We start from the raw sequence: 18,004 nt of genomic DNA, 5'->3' as shown, positions 1-18,004 counted from the left end.
ATATGCAGTTGTGTATGCATACAGAGAATAAAGACTCATTTTTGAGCATATGCTCATGTAGAAAAGCCATTACTGCTGAATTCCAATATGAACATCATTACAGTTTTCTTTTTAGGATGAATGAAATTAAAAATTTAATTTAGAAATTCAAAGTAAACTACTACAAACAAGCAGAACACCCATAAGCCGGTATCTTAAATTATACAGAGAAACAGTTAATGTTATCAATTGTCATTAATAGATCCAGATGTGTTTCTCTAGAATAGCATAAGTATTCTCCTAAAATTCTCAGTTACTTCTCCACCTGAGCACCATCATTCGGGAAATGTTCTGATCTTTTCTACAGCTTAAGGTCTTTATTGCTTCAGGTCTTTATAGCTTCAGCCTTTATGCGACTGTCATGTTAAACAAAATTGGATTTACTGCAACTTACGTTATGTGGAATATCAAGTGTGCCTCAGGATTAGCTAAAGAAAAATATATTTTGAAAAAATCCAAAATTAATTACCGTTTTCATAAATGTCATACAGTTTGCAGTAGACACACCCTATTTTTTGTAAATATTTTAGCTAAGATGGCTGAAGATTGAAACTTTAAATGCAAGACAGAAACCCCTTCCTGTTCTCTACTGCACTGCAGCAGCACAGCTTACATGGGTTTGCACCATCAGCCACTATCAGCATACGCAGCGAGGAAAGGTTGATGTCTCTCTGATCTCGATGTGCCACCAATGCCCAGTGCATGTCCCTGGATTTTACACAGGCTACTTTTGCTGCAATAAGAATGAGAAAATTACTAATACACCATATAAAAGCTATGCAGCCATATTATCAATTTGTACTTTTGATTTTGACTATCAAGGAAACTTTTGTATATTCTTGTTTCTTACCTTTGTATTGACAGACTTTTTGTATCCATGACAGTGGATTCACTTTCATTAAGGAGTATGGAATACTTATAACATGCATCATGTTCATGACACTCTGAAATCAAAAAAGATAAATGGGTTTTATACAACAATCATGGTAACTATTTATATTGTGTTATGGGAAGGGGCATCTATGCAAATCACTCTGTGCTTATTTTATTAACAATGCTGGCATTCAACTTTTCCTATCTATCTACCTACACTAAGATGAAACAGACACCCATTTTCCAATGCTTTAATTAAGGATTAAGGATTTAGGATTTAGATTAATCAGATCATAACTTTGAAGAAGTAATGAAAAAAATTAAACACTTTCCTTCTATTTATACTCGAAGATATCTACATGTTTGCTATGTAGGTTAATATTACCCCTAAGCCCACTAAACTTCCATATATGTGAACACAAAGGACAAGTAGCAGCAACATATCTGTCTAAAGAAATCCATCTCTGGGAAGACCAAAAAGCTATCAGTGGTAGTGGGGCACAAATAATTTAAAAGACAGAGAAATTGGAGTCACAGACTAAGCAGAGATCAATTTATTTTAACAGAAAATAAACAAAGGAGGTTTTAGTCCTTCTGCAGGTGAGCTAATTCCAGTATTTTCAGCAAGGTCATGAAAAATTCCAGGAAGTTTAGAAAAAGCAGTTGAGTGAAACCAATGACAGATCCAAAACTGTTCTCTCAGTCTGAGCCTGTCAATTGCATCAGTGATTTCTCAGTGCTAAAAAACCAGCCTGCAAATGAGCTGCTGCTTTATTTCTGTTACCATTTACAAATATCTTCTGAGGGCAACACACCTCCCCTCATAGCAGCTCAGGTTAAATACATTATTTGTTTTGGCAAATCTAGGCTTAAGAAAGGTTAAGTGTCCCAGTGGATTAGTCATCTAAACACTTGTTCTCTTTTCAGTCTGGCAGAAGCATAGGTACAGGAAAAGCACTTACAGGCAAGTAATGTTGAAGTTCAGACCAAGATTAATAGCAAAGGAAGGCACAGAAAAGCTCTATTAGACACTTGCTTTAAACTTCAGTGATAAAGATGGTTTTTTAACATGAGATACTTAAGGGCATTAAGCTAATAGTTCGTTTCTGCTTCAGAAATGTTACTACTGCCTTTTGATACTAAGAACAGTATAACACTACATGGGAAAAGTATATCAGATCACTGGGAATCAGAGGGACCTCCAAATCGCTGAGAATCATAGGGACCTCTAAAATCATGGGGCCCCCCCAAACAATGACCCTTCAAAACTTGGTATCCATTCTTAAAATGATCAGTGAATAGTAAGCATTTTGTCAGTCACTGGTTGCAATAGCCCAGGTAGAAGCAATCCTTAAAAATATGTCAGTTGCCTCCCATGTCAATCGAGGAAGACATTCAAACAGCAAGTGGACAATTAATCTAATATAAGGTATAAGAAATGTTTTAATATTGGCAAAACCATCTACTGGTGGGAGTTTTGACAGCAAAGATAATCAGTGGCAATAGAGCCATGCCATTGGATCATATCTTTACAGAGGTAAGTACTAATTTAATTTGTTTATGCTATAAAGTTTGATCACAAAATGATACATCGATAAGAGTAACATGGTAAGAATGGGGCCAGAGTACTTGACGTGATGCATAAAAATACATTGAGATCTTTACCATGACCATTAAACTCCAGAAGAAGTTTAAGTCACATTTATTTTGCTTTCAAAGCAAAAAAAACTGTATGAAAGTAAACCGTAGGACATCCCAGTTGAGAGAGCAATAAGCATATTAGGTTAGTTTATTTTCCAATACTCACAGAGAATAAAAAAACATACTTACTGTAAGAATTCCATGCCATAAACCAACATCCTTCTTGAAATCTAATACATTCACAATTGTTTCAGCTGTCCAACAAAAACAAAGCAGAGTTTATTTTTTAGAACATGGCACTAACCCAAGGCAAACCCACTCAAGGGAAGGAAGCTTCAGTATAACATGACTGGTGACCTCAAAGGTTAACTTTCACAGTAAATTTCCACTGCAGGATTTATATTGGCTAGGGCATTATTTGTACCTCTCCTATAGATATTTTAAACGTGTGCATATTTCCTAAAACAAATGAAAAAAAAATCAGGTTTTTAAATCTAGAAGCCTTTGGACCAAATCTATGTAAAACATAAGACAGGAGCCTAAAGAGAAATAAGTTACAATTCACACTTGATTTTAAGGACGATGCAAGGGAAGTGTACTCCATACCTTCTGTGTATCCACATGCCTGGGTCAGAGCTTGGCAGTGTGTCAACAGCGCAATCCTCGTCACAGTCACCCCAAGCACACTTCCATCTTTACATGTTTTGTACTAAAAAGAAATAACCAGGGAAAGTCAATGTACAATAATTGACCTATTTCCATTATTTAATGGCTATGTTTAAAGTGTTTCCTATGCAGGTGAATGATGGGCACATCTAATGACTCTATTTTAAGAAGGCAGCAGGAGACACTGCTTTGTTAAAAGACACTTTTTTTCAGATAGGCTTTCTCTTTTTGACTGAAGCTTGCCAGGCTTGATATCTGAAATCCACTTGTTTGAAAACAGGTATTATGGAAAAATAATTCTAACCACTCTGACCATGTTAATGACTAGATGACTGTCTAGGTTTAGCAGAGAATAACCTAGTTCAGTCTGTTCAGTGTTTACGTTACATTTTATAGGCCACCCAAAAAACCCGAGCTCCCTTGTGCATCTTATAAGGCATGGGATAAGAGCTGACCTCAGAATCTTTGCTGGGTGCTGTAATAATAATCTATATGTATACAGTCTGAAAGACACATGCTCTTTGATGAGAATATGAGAGTCATGAGAAAAAAGGAGGAAAAAGAGGTGGGAAACTATTTGGGATGATTGCAATAATTTTTTGTCTTCATGCAAAAGTCTGAAAACTCTCAGTGGCAATTAGTAAATTAAACATCTATCTTTCTCCATGATGAAGATAATCACAAGATTGAGAATCAAGACATCTCTGCTTCTCTAACCCAGTGTTCTGACTGCACAAAGACAGGAAATACCTTCCCTCCATTTGCTTGAACTTAGTCATTTAAATTCCATACTAAAACCACTGAATTCAAGGCATTTGAGTCTATGCAGAAGTAGAAGAAAATTATGGGGAAAAAAAAGGGAGGAAAATTAAAGAGCATTTAATGTTTAATTTAACATTAAACAGCATTGTTAACTTGCCCTTCTTATACTGGTTTTTGGGGGGAGTATGACTCACAAAACAGTAAGTGCAGGCAACCATTGGAACAAGAAGTTTTTTCTCTTTCAAAGGGTCTGAAGTTTGTGATATGAGAACTGAAGCTTCACTGTGAAACTTGTCATCTATCAATCCCAAGCAAGCCCACACTATGAACAGGACTGAGATTGGTCAAGGCAAATTTAATATAGTATTGCAGCAGCCACATAGACAACATAAAAACATTAACGTTAGAAATGCCCAAAATGCAATTTAACATTCCATTAACTTTTCTGAAATCAGTATCAGTCTAATTTATTGTGAAGTATTACTTATTAACAGGCTAAACCAGGATGTTCTTTGCTTCTGTGACTAGTGAATGAATAATGATGTTTACCTAATGCAGAAGTGCCATATGTAATGATTCGAGGAGAAGATGCATCTTCATTAACTCACCTCAATATAAGCTGTGTCATTGTTTGCATCCTTGATGTGTGGGAACCAGTCACGAGGCGGCTTGGAGAGGTGTTTAGACTCTGTGACAAACCACAGCAGCTTTGGCCAGCCTGAGGTACAAACAAGAGTTTTGTTGAGTTTCTGCTGGATAAGACAAGATAAAAGTCTTCCCCGACAAAGCTTTTTTCCTCAAATGCCTGTGTCACCATTACCTAAACATTGATTCTTTTTGAACCTCAATATAGTATGGGAAAGAAGATTTTCCAGAATTGTTTTCTTAACACAGCTATTATGATCTTAGACTATCCCTGAGGAAATGGCTGGGCAGTTCAAGGTGTTATTGACCCGAACAGTTTCATTACCACTCTCCTGTCAGAGGTTACTGTTCCTACACTTAGCTATCGGACTGAATCGTAAGAACACTTCTCATCTGCTACAGTCCTAAGTCTCTTTGTTTAATTTTGCTTGTGGCCACAGATGATCTCAGCAGCCCAGCTTAGCCAGCAGAGAACCAGGTTGGGAGCACTGGTACTGCTCTCCAGCCACGAGGTGGGCACAGCCATCACCAGCAGCAATGACACATTGGGACAACGGTGTCCCAGCAGCCACAGCTGCTCCTGCGGCAAGTGCTTCATAACGGGCCTGATCCTCACCCACAGACACTAAACAAGTGCAATGTTTCCTACCGTTGTAGTAAATGACCAGTGATAGCCACTAAAAGTAAGGGTTAAATTACCTTTAAACTGTGGTATCTCCCCTGTGGGGCTTTTAGGCAGTCCTTTATGGCATGCATCGCTGGTCAAGGCCACAGTAACTCCACAGCTTCCAAGCAAAAAGCCTATTTGTTGACTTCCTGCATCCTAAGAGATGACAAAATACACAGAATTGATTAGAAGTGATTACAGGCTGAAATAATTTTTGTCCTTGGGCACATTATCTTGAGAGGAAAACAGTCTCTTTCCTTTAAGCTGATTTCCTTTTAGCTGATTATCAAAACTCATCTGTACATTGACTATGGAATTCCACACCCTAGACATCCTCTTGTCTGTATGAACATAAATCATAAAGGGAATGGCATCTGCTCTCGCATCTCTTCAGAAAGGATGATGAGTGGCTGGGAGGAGTGTCAGAAGATTGTTCCTTCCAGAGGGATCCTTGAAGAAATGGGCAGACACAGCCTTCACAAAGTCCAGGAAAGGGAAATTCAAAGTTCTGCACCTGGGGAGGAACAACCCCCTGCAACAGCATGATCTGGAGAGCAGCTTTGTAGTAAAGGACCTGGGGGTCCTGGTGGGCAACAAGTTGAATGTGAGCAGCAATGTGCCCTGGCACAAAGAAGGCAAATGGCATCCTGGGCTGTGTGAGGCAAAGTGTTGTCAGCATGTTGAGGGAGGTGATCCTTCCCCCCAGCACTACCAAGGCACATATCTAGTGCCAGTTCTGGGTTTCCAAGTAAAAGACATGGAGCTACTGGAGTCAGTGAAAGGCCACTGTGATAAAATTAAGGGACTAGAGCAACTCTCCTACGAGGAAAGACTGAGAGCTGGGACTGCTCAGCCTCCAGAACAGAAGGCTTAGGGGGGATCTCATCAGTATGTACAAACACCTGAAGGGAGGATGTAAAGAAGATGGAGCCAGGTTCTTTCCAGTGGTGCCCAGTGACAGGACCAGAGGCAATGGGCAGAAACCAAAACTGAGGAAGTTTCCTCTGAGCACCCTCTGTGAGGGGGACTGGCACAGTGTGCCCAGAGAGGCTGCGGAGATTCCACACTCGGAGATATCCAAAAGCCACCTGGATGTAGTCCTGGGCAACCTGCCCTAGGTGGTCCTGTTTGAGGAGGGGAGCTGGACTAGGTGACCTTCAGATGTCTCTGCCAAGCCCAACCATTCTATGACAATTCTGGGAAATAATATGGATTATAGATGCTTCCACCTGGATAAAGCTCTAAACCCTTAAGGTGCTATATGGGCATACAGTGGTGACAGTATCCCTATTATTGCTGATCTAACCTAATTTGTCAATAGCCATTTTATTGATTAGTAACAGACATATTTCAGGAGCATTACATATAGTCAAGTGCCCATTAGAGTAAGCTCATTACATTTTACTTTCATCAAGGGCGTGTAGGCACTGAGGCTGAGAAGTCATGTGATGATTTTCAAGTCGAGGCCACAGCTGTTCTTTAAGAGATGCTGTGCTTCTACAGCATCGTTTGCTATATGTATAGTATCTTGTCATGATTATTTTATAAACTTTACATCTATTCACTAGGCTCTTCAACAGAGCAAAACCCAAGATGTAAATGCACACAGAAGTATTAACCCTTTCTTCACAGAACAATTCTACAGAAAATAGTCTAGAGAGCCTTAAAAGATCAAATTAAAATGTCTTTCAAATCAACCATTAAGTATACTTAACCATGGAAACAACAGTACAGAAATACAGTAAAGTTGCCTTAATCTATTGATTTATTCAAAGCAAAATTGTATGATGAAAGCCCCAGAGCCTATCTGACTAATTTTTAATGAAATTTTTATGTAGTCAAATAACACCATCTAAAACGGAGAAGCAATAAGATCAGAAAAAAAGCAAGGACTTACTTGTTTTTCATACCACCTCAAAATATGTTTATGGCAGCAATTATCAAAACTTTGATAGCTGAGCAACAATAAATTGATCTGTCAAGTCTATGCTATATAACTCCTTCTATCCAGAATTAGAAAAAGCATTTGCTTTTGCTTACTATAACCAGAATGCATATAAAAACAGGAAAAAATTAAAAGGCACTTTTCCAGGAAGGTTTTTTAACCTTAAGCTTGTGTATAATCTTTTCCAGTGTAAAACCAGACAATGAGAGTATCTTTCGAACAACAGAGAATAATACTGGTATATCCATGAACAACATTTTGGGGAGCATGTTGTTGACCCCACCACACCTGCACCAGTGGGGCTTCCAGAACTTAAAGGGCTTTGTCAACCATTATTGTCTCACTGACTCTTGTGTTAGCTAGTCCATATTGTATTATCAAACCTGTGGGACAAGCACTTAGCCAGATCTGATCGTGGTTCCACACGAGGATGAGACCTGGTGTCTCCCCTCTTGGGGTCTGCTCAAAGGAAGGAAACGGGGGTGCCTGAACAATGCAGGAGAGATGGCTCTCCTTGGTGGTCCCTCAAAAGGAATGGGAGGAAGAGGAAGGCTGGAGTAATCCATGGAAAACATCAGTCCTTTGGCAAGACACAGCTTCTGAGACCTGCTACTCTTTCATCTATAAAAGGAGGTCATGAGTTTCTTAAAATATCAGGTTCATACTACCATTACCCAAAATTTCCCATTAAATTTAATCTAAAAATGTTTACTAATATTTTAAGAATTTTTAACTACCAATTAAAAAAGGCATATAAATTCTATAATTGAATGCAGCAACTGCATTGATCTCAATTTTAAATTATAGTGTTGTAACTGTATATCCTACAAAACACTGCTAGCAAACTGTTTCACCACTGTCAAGAAAATGCCAATTCTCAGGCAATGAAATTCCATTTAATGCAGAGCTTTATAAGCAGAAATTAACCTAACAAATTTCATGAGAAATCTAATGCAAGTAAACCAGTAGAAAGTGTGGACCTTAGAGCATCAGCATACCATCGCCCTGAGGGATATTTTTGCTCTTCTGACAGCAAAATAAAACAAGAAAAGGAAACTTATAGTAACAGTGGAGTTTTTTAGATAACACAAGAAAGACTGACTACACTTTCTCTTAGTGCCATACCAGCTGGCTTAGAGAATGTCCACACAAATATTATTCATTCATTTGTAGTACCTCACACACACATTCAGATTATTTAATACAATCTACGCACATGTCATGATTTACAGATTGCTTTACATTAGGACAACCCTATCTCACATAGCACTAAAATCTTCAGCCCACTCTTTTCTGTACAGTTATTCTTTCAATTGTAAGGACAACATGACTAAACAATTATGTGATGTAAAACTACCACAGGAGTTTGGAAGAATTTCACCAGGTGCGACAGTATGTAGCGTGTTTTACAGACTTTCAAATCCTGTGCCATGCCTTGGTGGTCACATTAATCCCTGCCTTGCAAGAAAAAGGCAAATCAAGATGCTGAAGCAGAGGTGCTGTGATAGACACTGTTCCCCAGGGCCACAGGAGTTGAGGATTTTGCAGTATGAACGCAATGAAGCTTTCTGATAGTTTCCTACTTGGTGTCCACCAATTCCAACTTCAGTCTTAGTCTCTCACATCTAGTGAGAGACTAGGTTATCACTACCTTCTGCCTGCTTCTGGTGGCTTCATTCTGACTTAGAAGCTAAAAGTACAGCAGAGAACAAAGACATGAAGAAGGGGTTGACATCCCTTTCCCCACGCAGGTTCTCCTGTGATATCTGCTGCCCCACAGAAGAAATTGTTGAGATATTGGACTGAAAGCCAGCAGGTGGAAGATCTGAAACTTTTATACATCCCACAGACATACCACAACCTTACCTACACACCCAATCCTGTGAACACGACAGAATTTGCTGTTCCTCGTACCTCAGCATGATCAGCCCAGAGCACTGAAGACCTTGGGCAAAACGTGTACGTTTGAAAAATGAAGTTTGAGTTAAAAATGCAGTCCTTTGCCTGAAGCAGTCAAAGCTCCCATGTGGGCCATGAAAAAGCTACTGACTTTAAAGGCATTGATTATTTCAGATTTCAGAGACAAGCTATTGGCCTGCCTTTTGAGTAATGTGAAATGAATGGTTGCATGCTGAAAACTACTTTGTAAGTAGAAAAAAACACAACCAAATAATCTTCCCCCAAAAAACCCTGATATCCTCCTCCCATCTAAAATAAAATTACTCTCCTGCCTGTAAAGGGAATAGATTTTCACAACACACTGGTTTGTCAGCAGTATTACTTGTTATTTTGGTAATTTATGCTAATCTGACACTTTGGCAACTCCCCACTTGCCACAAACACTTTATTTTGCTGAATTTTGGAGGGGTAGAAAAACCTCAGGAAGCCAGTGGGGACCTGGTGAAACAACTCAACGCAGTCCCAGCCACAGACAGGGAAAGACTTGCTAGTGATGCTCATTGTCAAATCCTCCACAATTCACAGCTTGAAATGATACGTTATGCGGGTGGAAGGCAAAATACGCAGCTGAGGTATTGTAGCATGAGGTTCAAGACCACTTGCTGACTTTGGAGCTATCATTTTAGTTTTCTTGAAGGCACACAACACTTGCTGAGGTACAAAAACTGAGGTGTGCATAGCTTCAGACTATGTCTGCACACACCTAGAGAGATCAATCTTTCATATGAAGCGAGACGGAAATCCTCTCTGCTGTAGGCAGCCATTCAAAGTTTTCTAAAGACTTTTATTAAAGGTTCCCTAAAGGTTTTCACCAGTACCTGGAGGCAAATTGTCTTCTTCCTGCTGTAGAGAGTGATAATTCATTGTCAGGATAAAAAAAATCCCACGTGTGGTTGCATTTCAGCACGCTGTTAGTGTCATTTCTTTAATGCTTTGTGAGAGTATCTGTGTGAAGGAAAACAATTATGATCCTGTCTCCGTGACTGAGAGTGCATGTCCTTATCTAATAAGAAAGGAAAGAAGAGACAGCCTGTGCAAAGGTTGGCCTGATAAAGGGTACTTCTGTTCACTTGCAAATCCCAGACTGTTTTCAAAATGAGAATTATGTGGAGGAGCATCACAGACTGAACTAATCTTGTTTTCTGTTACAATGCTTATTTGAGCTCCAGTGTCCTTACCCTACCAAAAATTTGCTGGTAAAGAACAAGTAGGGCAACTATCAGACATAAAAGTTAAAAGTGAAAAGGCATCGAGGAAAACCTCTATTTTTAAAACAGAGATCTCAAAGACCTTAACCAAAGTTAAACACAATGCAGATGCAATCTTCATAACCAGCTTTAAGACGAAGAAATTAGTTGGACAATGGCTTTGGTATCTGCCTGCAATTTGAATGTGATATCTGCAACCATGAGAAGTCTTAATGTCCAGAAGTCTTAATGAAAGCAAGACAATGGTTATTTTTGGCAGAGGACACTGCGTGAAATGTGATATGCCCTCTAGGAAACTATAATTGCCTAAACTTGAAAATATAATAAGAAAACACAGACTTTAAAGGATCTGAGATTGACTGTGGCAAAATGAGAAAGGACTTTTCCTCAGTGCTCCACTGCCAAAGTGTATGAAGGGGGATAGACAGGCACCAGGGGCTCACATGGGGCTGAGGGAACTTACATTCTCTGGAGAGACTGGAAGATTGTCACTGAAAGAAAAATATATAACATTTTATGCATATTTTAAATCCAGGGGAGAAAGAGATGCATTGTCAAAAGATGTTCAAAAGTATGTTAAGCTCCAGTTTCTGGCGCACTACAGCCCACGGATGACTAAAGCTGAGAGAAAGTAAAGCTCATTTTGTCTCAGGCCCTGAAACACTAGGAAAGATGTCAAGGTGTATTTCCATTGGAATAGAATTCTTCCTTCAAAGGAAGATGTGACTGGGACAATTTCACTGTCTTGAAAGAGACAGACCTCTCTGGCTACTGTTAAAAGTTTTAATAATCTATCAGGATTTAATAAAAAGAGCTCCTGAAAAACAGTTTTTACCCTGTATGAAGCATCCTTTAAAAAAACTGAAGTGTCCTGGAGGGGGTATCTCCAAATTTCCCATGACAATACACAGGCACATTCTTCCAACCACACTGTCAGAGCCAGAGACTGGAAGAGCACAGAAATGCCTGCTAAGCACACACAACATTAAAACTAAGATGCTAGGAAAGAGCATTTTGAGTGAGAAATTAAATTTTGCATGCTTTCATGTCTCACTCTGCCACAAATTCTGCCTAAGATAAGGAGGCCATAAAGATCTATGTGGGATCGCTTTGTTCATATGTTCACAGCATGGGACTGAGCATAACTATGAATGTGCTTGGAGGACAAAAATGTTATTTTCACATTAAAACTGATTAACTCCCCTGACTGTACCAGAGCAGAATAATAACAATTTGCATGGCGCCCATCAAATGGAAAAAAACATTGACCTAAAAAATCTAAAGAAGAAGAAATCAAAACTGTATTTTTAAATCTTTTCCTAAGGGACATAGTAAATCACTGTTTGAAACAGAATTCGACATGTTGAAACTCCCATGTCTTCTATTTTGATGGCCCATTCTATGACATACAATTTGCATGTCACATCATATCACACATACAATGAAACAAATACTCCAGCTTCAGACAAGATTAACAAAAGTGGCAGTTCTGAAGGAAGAGGTGTTGTATAGGACCATTATTTGCTAATGTTTGGGATACATAAGCAAATTTGGAGAGAGGGACACTACTCTGAAAGAACAGACCCCATAAGCCAAGAGATGAGGATTAGATATAACAGTTTTGGGGAGTGTTGATGATAAAGGTATTTCAATGCTATTAATGTAGGGAAAGGAGGAGAAATAAAACATGCTGCTTGTTTGATCACTACAATGACCATGGAACCCCTGATTGCTGCTTCTAGAATAAAGAGTTAGTTTTGATGTATTTGAAAAAAGCCTGGTATTTCAGTTTTTAATTTTACATCTGATGTCGTAAATCTAAAGAGCCAAAACCATGCTGCATGAATGACAATTTCCAGGTCTTTGCTGAACACCAGGAAGCATTCTGGGAATAAACCTGAAGAATGCTGCATGGTTGCTGGGTATTTTGGCAATCCGTCCCAGGTGCTAGGTCAGACAGATCTCCTGAAGTCCTGGGGGGTATTCTAGGTATTCTGTCAACACAGAGGTGGGATACAGAAGGAAAAAGCAAGGAGACATGGACTTTCACCTAACAATAAACCAGAAAAAAATCCTGTTAAAGTCTTACAAAAATAACAGTCATGGTATGAAGAAAGGGGAATGCATACAAAATCTGTGCGCAGGTAAAGCAAAAACCTTTACTTCCATATGGATACAGATGTCTGCAGAGTAACCTGTAAGCCAAAAGTCTATCTGGCTACAAACACTACTGCTCAGTTTTAAAATGCCAGGACAAAATTTTGCACAGACCCGTGAAAAACTCTTCTTATGAAAATGCAGAACAGTATTAAAGCTGCTCGTACAAATTTTTAATATTAAAAATGTGCTCCTAATATAACTCCCTAAAATAGCTCATCCTGTATTTTGTAAGCTTATAATATAAATGTGTTAGTTCACATTTGTGTCTTCCAAAAAGCAACCCAAAAGATGCCAGAATGTACTGAAGCATGTAGAAGAGAGGATAAATAATGGGAAAGCATAAAAGAACAGTCTAGGTCATTGTGTGATGACACGAATGACATCTTCCCACGGATGCCAGAAGCAATCCACTGCAATTTGACCAAGCAGAGGTATTCCTTCTGGGACTACTCAGAACACGATTTTCATCTCATTGTTTCCACTCCAGTTGCCCTTATATATAAACAAATGCAAAAATATTTGCAATAGTATGTGCTGTGAGATTGCATAGTTTTATTTATAGATTATAGATCATGTTGCTTTTTTAACTGACATCTCTGTTATCGTTTTATTAATTTGATATTTAAACATTATGGCAAAAGATAAACAGTCTGAGTCTGTATATATTCTTTTGTATAAATATATATACATGCATGTGTAAGTGTATATTTATATATCCATTTATATACACATATTTAAAAAAAACCAAACACCAAAGAGGTTCAGCCAAATTAGGGTAAGTTATTCATTTGACACAGAGTATTTACTTGGACAGCTGGATTTTATAGTTTAATAGATGGATGTGGTATCAGATGTTCCAAAATAAATCAAATTTACACCTCTCCATGTACTTTAAAATGTCATTAAACCTCAGAAAACCGTAACAGGGAAAGACATTAGATTTTTCAACCTTCAAAGCCATGTTGCTTCCTTTTTAATCAAAGAATGAGAGCAGATTTACCCATTTGAGCACTCCATAGGATCTTAAAATGTACATATTCTGCTCGCCTTATTTTGTTGACTCATATAGAATCTCTAGTTTATATTGAAATAATGCACAGCGTTATGCAACTACCTCAAACTATCTTAAGGTACTGCACTTGGATGTGAAAGTGTGATGGCAGCCTAATGCAAATGCTCTGTATTTCTACTAAATTCAACATCCGTTCTATAGTCATGTCTACCTCTCAGTGCTCTCAAATACAACATTTTACAAACTTTACCCCAAAGCAGGTATGGTGGTTGAGGTTCCATCCTCTCCTCTTACACTGCCTTTCTAGTTCACCTGCATCTTTCCTCCAGTCTTAGCCAGTTTAAGCTGGGGCACCTATTGTTTCCTCTTTCCCTTAGTTCCCAGTGTCCTTCCTTCTGCTCAATCACCCTCATATCTGCTCAGCTGGATCGTGACCTTTTGTTGTCTGATCCACTCACTCACTCACTCGCTCACTCCATCTCTCTCTCTCCTCCTTCACCTGTTCATTAAACCACCCCTTCCTCCAGCTCCCACCCCTTCTCTCCTTGCCAGCTTCTGGTTTCACTGTGGCAGGAGCCCACTAGAGATGTTGGCCAGGGCATATGTGATTGTAATGGAGAAATGATGAGATCAACTCAGCTTCTCAGATGGGAGGAAGGTTCCAGCATGTTCAGTTAGTAAGGAATCCCCAGATATTTTGAGCTGTTAATTTGCTACATGAGATGCGCAAACCGAAAAGCCTGTGTGAGGGCTTAAAATCTTGGTTTCATGGCTTTCATTTGAAAGGCAGGGTACCTATCCATGAAACAAGGATTTGAGCTTCTGCTTTGGGGTGCTGTAACACTGGAGCATCTCAAAGAAAAGCCCTTGACAGCTGAAAAACTGAAAACGTGAGCAAAGCAATACGTTTCCCCAGCCCTTTCCTTGGAAACACTTTATGTCTTCGGTCAACATTTTCCGAAAGAATTTAGTTTTCAAAAAGAAAGCTTGTAAAGACTAAAGAACACTCTTTGTGTGGACAAGTCCAGACCAAGTAATTAAAGTAAAGCATTATTAGTACTAGCTAATAAAAAATGATTATACAAGGGGATATGTGGGAGCGGCCAGCCATGGCAAATTAAGGGGATATGCCAAAAAAACCTTGCAATGAATAAATACATTTTGCTGTATTTACAACCTTCTAGGTGTATATCCTCAGAAAAAAATGCAAGTTCAGCAGCATCAGTGTAAGAGTCCCAGCTGTGGTTCACCTACACCACCGACCCCACTCCTCTCAATGTCCCCAGACACTCTTTCTGGCTGGAACTGCTCTCCTAACACTTCCCTAGGATACATGGTTGAATCTCTGAACCAACACTGGATGTGGAAGGCTTTTAATTAGCAGTGGTCAGTTTTCTCTATGAATGCGTATTCTATGGCAAGAATTCCTGAACCTAATTTGTGTAAGTGCCACCCTTGGCAGAGAGGACCGTGGTGACAGAAGCTTTGGGACACATATGCACATACAGACACAGCTTTGAAGTAGCACACAGCACTAGTGGCATTATAACATAGCTTGGGTTGCAGGGACAGGTGGAAAATCAGCAGTTGTTGCCAATGGTTCTTTGTCAGTGGCCAACACCAGAATGCTTTGAAAGGCTACAAAGATAATCCGTCTAGGACTGGCAGAGCTGCAGTCTTGGAAAATTTTCCTCTCCTTTTCCAGGCAGACCTGTATTTGCTGAAACTACAAGCACATCTTCAGATTTTCCATCACAGAAAAGAAGGAACTATATATAATTCACCACACAGCACTATCTTTGTATCCTCAGATTCAGAGTTAGTTAACCACAAAAATGTACTCAAAAGCTATGTTCAGTTGTGATTTATTCTGACGTAAGTTTCAAAATGCAGTATAGAGAAGAAATTCAGTTCCCTACCTTTCTTGTAAGTGGCACTTCAATAGGGACAGGGACAACTTCAGCAAGCAGGCAGCCATAAAATGCCACCATGAAAGCAGCAGGATCATTGTTAGGAAACACGAGTGTTACCTGAAAGAGAGAAATATACATTAAAAATATTTTATCCTAGGTGTAAAATAAAGATAATTGAAGCTTCCATGATTCCTTTTGGATAGAGATGATTATTGAAGCACTTCTAAGATAACTATTCAAATGCCTAATGACAGACAAATGAGGAATCAGAAGGAATTTATTCTGATAAATATTCCTTTTATGAACATTTTCACTTAGGATGTAGTTATATACTTTCACGCTGTCTTGTTTCCCATGTTGACAATACCCTTCATCTGGTTCTCAATTAACTGATTGCTTTATCGGTGTTAAAGAACCAAGTAAATGGATTTAATAGAATTTTAGATTCTATTATAATAATTTGCTTGAAGTTACTGAAACTGAAGTGGAGGTGTGACCAGTTAAGATAACGCAGACTTACTATGTCATTAGGTCAATCATTAACACATTGTTTTGTTTCACTATGTTTTGCCTTAGGCAACAGTTTCATTTTAGGACTGGACTGCTGTCCAAGTGTAGAAGTTTCTGTGTACTGTGTGCACACAAATAACTGATACCTAGAAGCAAATGTCATATCCATGACACACCCCAACCTAGGTGTGGATTTGTTGAACTTCACAGCTTCAGGGCTAGGGTTGGGGAATTATTTAGATAAAAGAATGCCAAAACCAATCACGGCAAATCACCACTATGCTCACTAGGTGCCCTCCTTCCCTCAGTGTGCTGAACTGTGCAGCTCAGTCCTGCAGGCAGTGCAGACAATGTCTGAGATCCTGCACAGGCAAAGGGGAAGGAGAGGTGAGGATGCACGGTCTTGCTGAGGATTCAGCAACTTACAGAGACCACAGCTCTCCTTGCAAGGGCAGGGAATACTACTGCTCTCACTTGCTGGTGAGTGACCTCAGTGGCTGGATCCTGTCTACAGTTTTGTTTTGATTCAGTCAGATGGATGTTTTCAGCTCTTGTCTTAAACAGCTGTAACACAGCTGGTAACTATCCTGCACGGTCAACTGAAGTGGCATGCAAAAGGCATGGGGAATGATTTCAAACCTAATTCCTTTGGACTCACACACAGGACCTGAGTGTATTATTACAGCATCTTGAAATTTCCTGAAACTATGTAATAGCTCTTGAGTTTTGACTGCTTTGGCATCCATAGGAGTTTTGTTGAAGTAAAATCATGATGTTTTCATATACACTTCAAGGTTCAGTTACTGGAGATTATAAGTGTTTCCAGAATTTAGTTAAGATAGTCACCTTCTATACATTAACTGGATTTCTTCAAACTAGAAGACTAACCAACCTTGTCCAAGTCGGTCTGAAATACCTGGTTTGTAAGCTTAAGATTCTAACTTCATCAAGGTTTAGAGTCAGAGCAAATACATGGCTACTTTCTCTGCACACTTGCACTTTAAACAGTCCAAGTGCTGGATATGGCAGTGCAGAACTTACTGTATGCATTCTACAGGCACAAACCATAAACAGCCTCAAGGGAAATGGAAATACAAGGATTTTGCCAGGTGCAAATCCTGTTTGCTGAGCCCAGTAAACATCTGAAAAACCCAAAAGATACTTTGAGGGTTGTGGGTTTTGCATTGGTCTCTGCTTACTTAAAAGCAGTGAAGGTTTGGATGGGAATCTTTGCAAAGGAGCTGACAGAGGTGAAAAAAATCTCACTGAAGTCCAGTGGGAAAGAGGCATTAACTTCCTCTCCAAAAAACATTAATCACTAACAGACTTGTACCAAATAAATAAATAATGTGTGTAAAAGCAAAAAGCGCTAAGCTTGAAAGAAAACAAATCATACAGTGTATATTAAGAGATGAGAATCTCGTTATCTAGTAGATATTTCAGAGGGCAAACTTAATTTCCAGCCAGCTGTCTGGGGTGATGTAAAGTTAAATTTCTGAAGTTACTATAGAAGGCAAATGCAGTTTGCCATTTATAATAATACCAGAAGCAGGGAATGCAATGCAGGTACATTCATTTATTTTTTGGCTCAGACAAAGAACATAAGATGTGAGGTAATGGTAATCATGAAAAATAGAGATTATATTGATAGAAGAGATTTTTAAAGGGAAAAAATAAAATATTTTATTTAATATTAACATAAGAAAAAGATGACATTCTCATTTAGAAAAGACCAGAAATATATGCCGTGTTTAATTTAGTACGTGAAAACTGCCTTTAACTGTTGTCACACAAAATACCTTATGTTAGAATAAAAAGTCACCTTCAGAAAGGTCAGAAAGCTTTTATGTTCTTACAACAGGGGCATAACAGCCAGAATAACCACAGCATAGAGCATCAGAAATGCAGTAACACCTCATCTTCAACGTGAAGTTGCTTCATATGATCACGTTCCTACTACACAGGGATGCTAGGCAAGATGTTTTTACAACACAAAACATATGC

General features: G+C 38.9%; 1 protein-coding gene across 5 annotated transcripts in view; it reads right to left on the bottom strand.

Moving 5' to 3' along the window:
* Positions 1-18,004, bottom strand: part of DIP2C (disco interacting protein 2 homolog C) — a 308,236-nt gene that overhangs the window by 73,865 nt on the left and 216,367 nt on the right. For all 5 annotated transcript variants that reach the window (XM_027686822.1, XM_027686824.1, XM_027686823.1 and 2 more), the window contains 7 exons: positions 15,497-15,607; positions 5,326-5,449; positions 4,590-4,699; positions 3,160-3,262; positions 2,743-2,807; positions 890-983; positions 653-772 (listed from right to left, as the gene is read on the bottom strand). In XM_027686822.1, the coding sequence (XP_027542623.1) occupies positions 653-772; positions 890-983; positions 2,743-2,807; positions 3,160-3,262; positions 4,590-4,699; positions 5,326-5,449; positions 15,497-15,607 (727 nt within the window). The remainder of the gene's footprint in view (positions 1-652; positions 773-889; positions 984-2,742; positions 2,808-3,159; positions 3,263-4,589; positions 4,700-5,325; positions 5,450-15,496; positions 15,608-18,004) is intronic.

Source organism: Neopelma chrysocephalum, unplaced genomic scaffold (genome assembly GCF_003984885.1).
Source record: "Neopelma chrysocephalum unplaced genomic scaffold, ASM398488v2 Primary Assembly neopelma1_72, whole genome shotgun sequence".
NCBI classification, from domain to species: Eukaryota; Metazoa; Chordata; class Aves; order Passeriformes; family Pipridae; genus Neopelma; species Neopelma chrysocephalum.
This window is presented reverse-complemented; position numbering and strand designations above follow the sequence as displayed.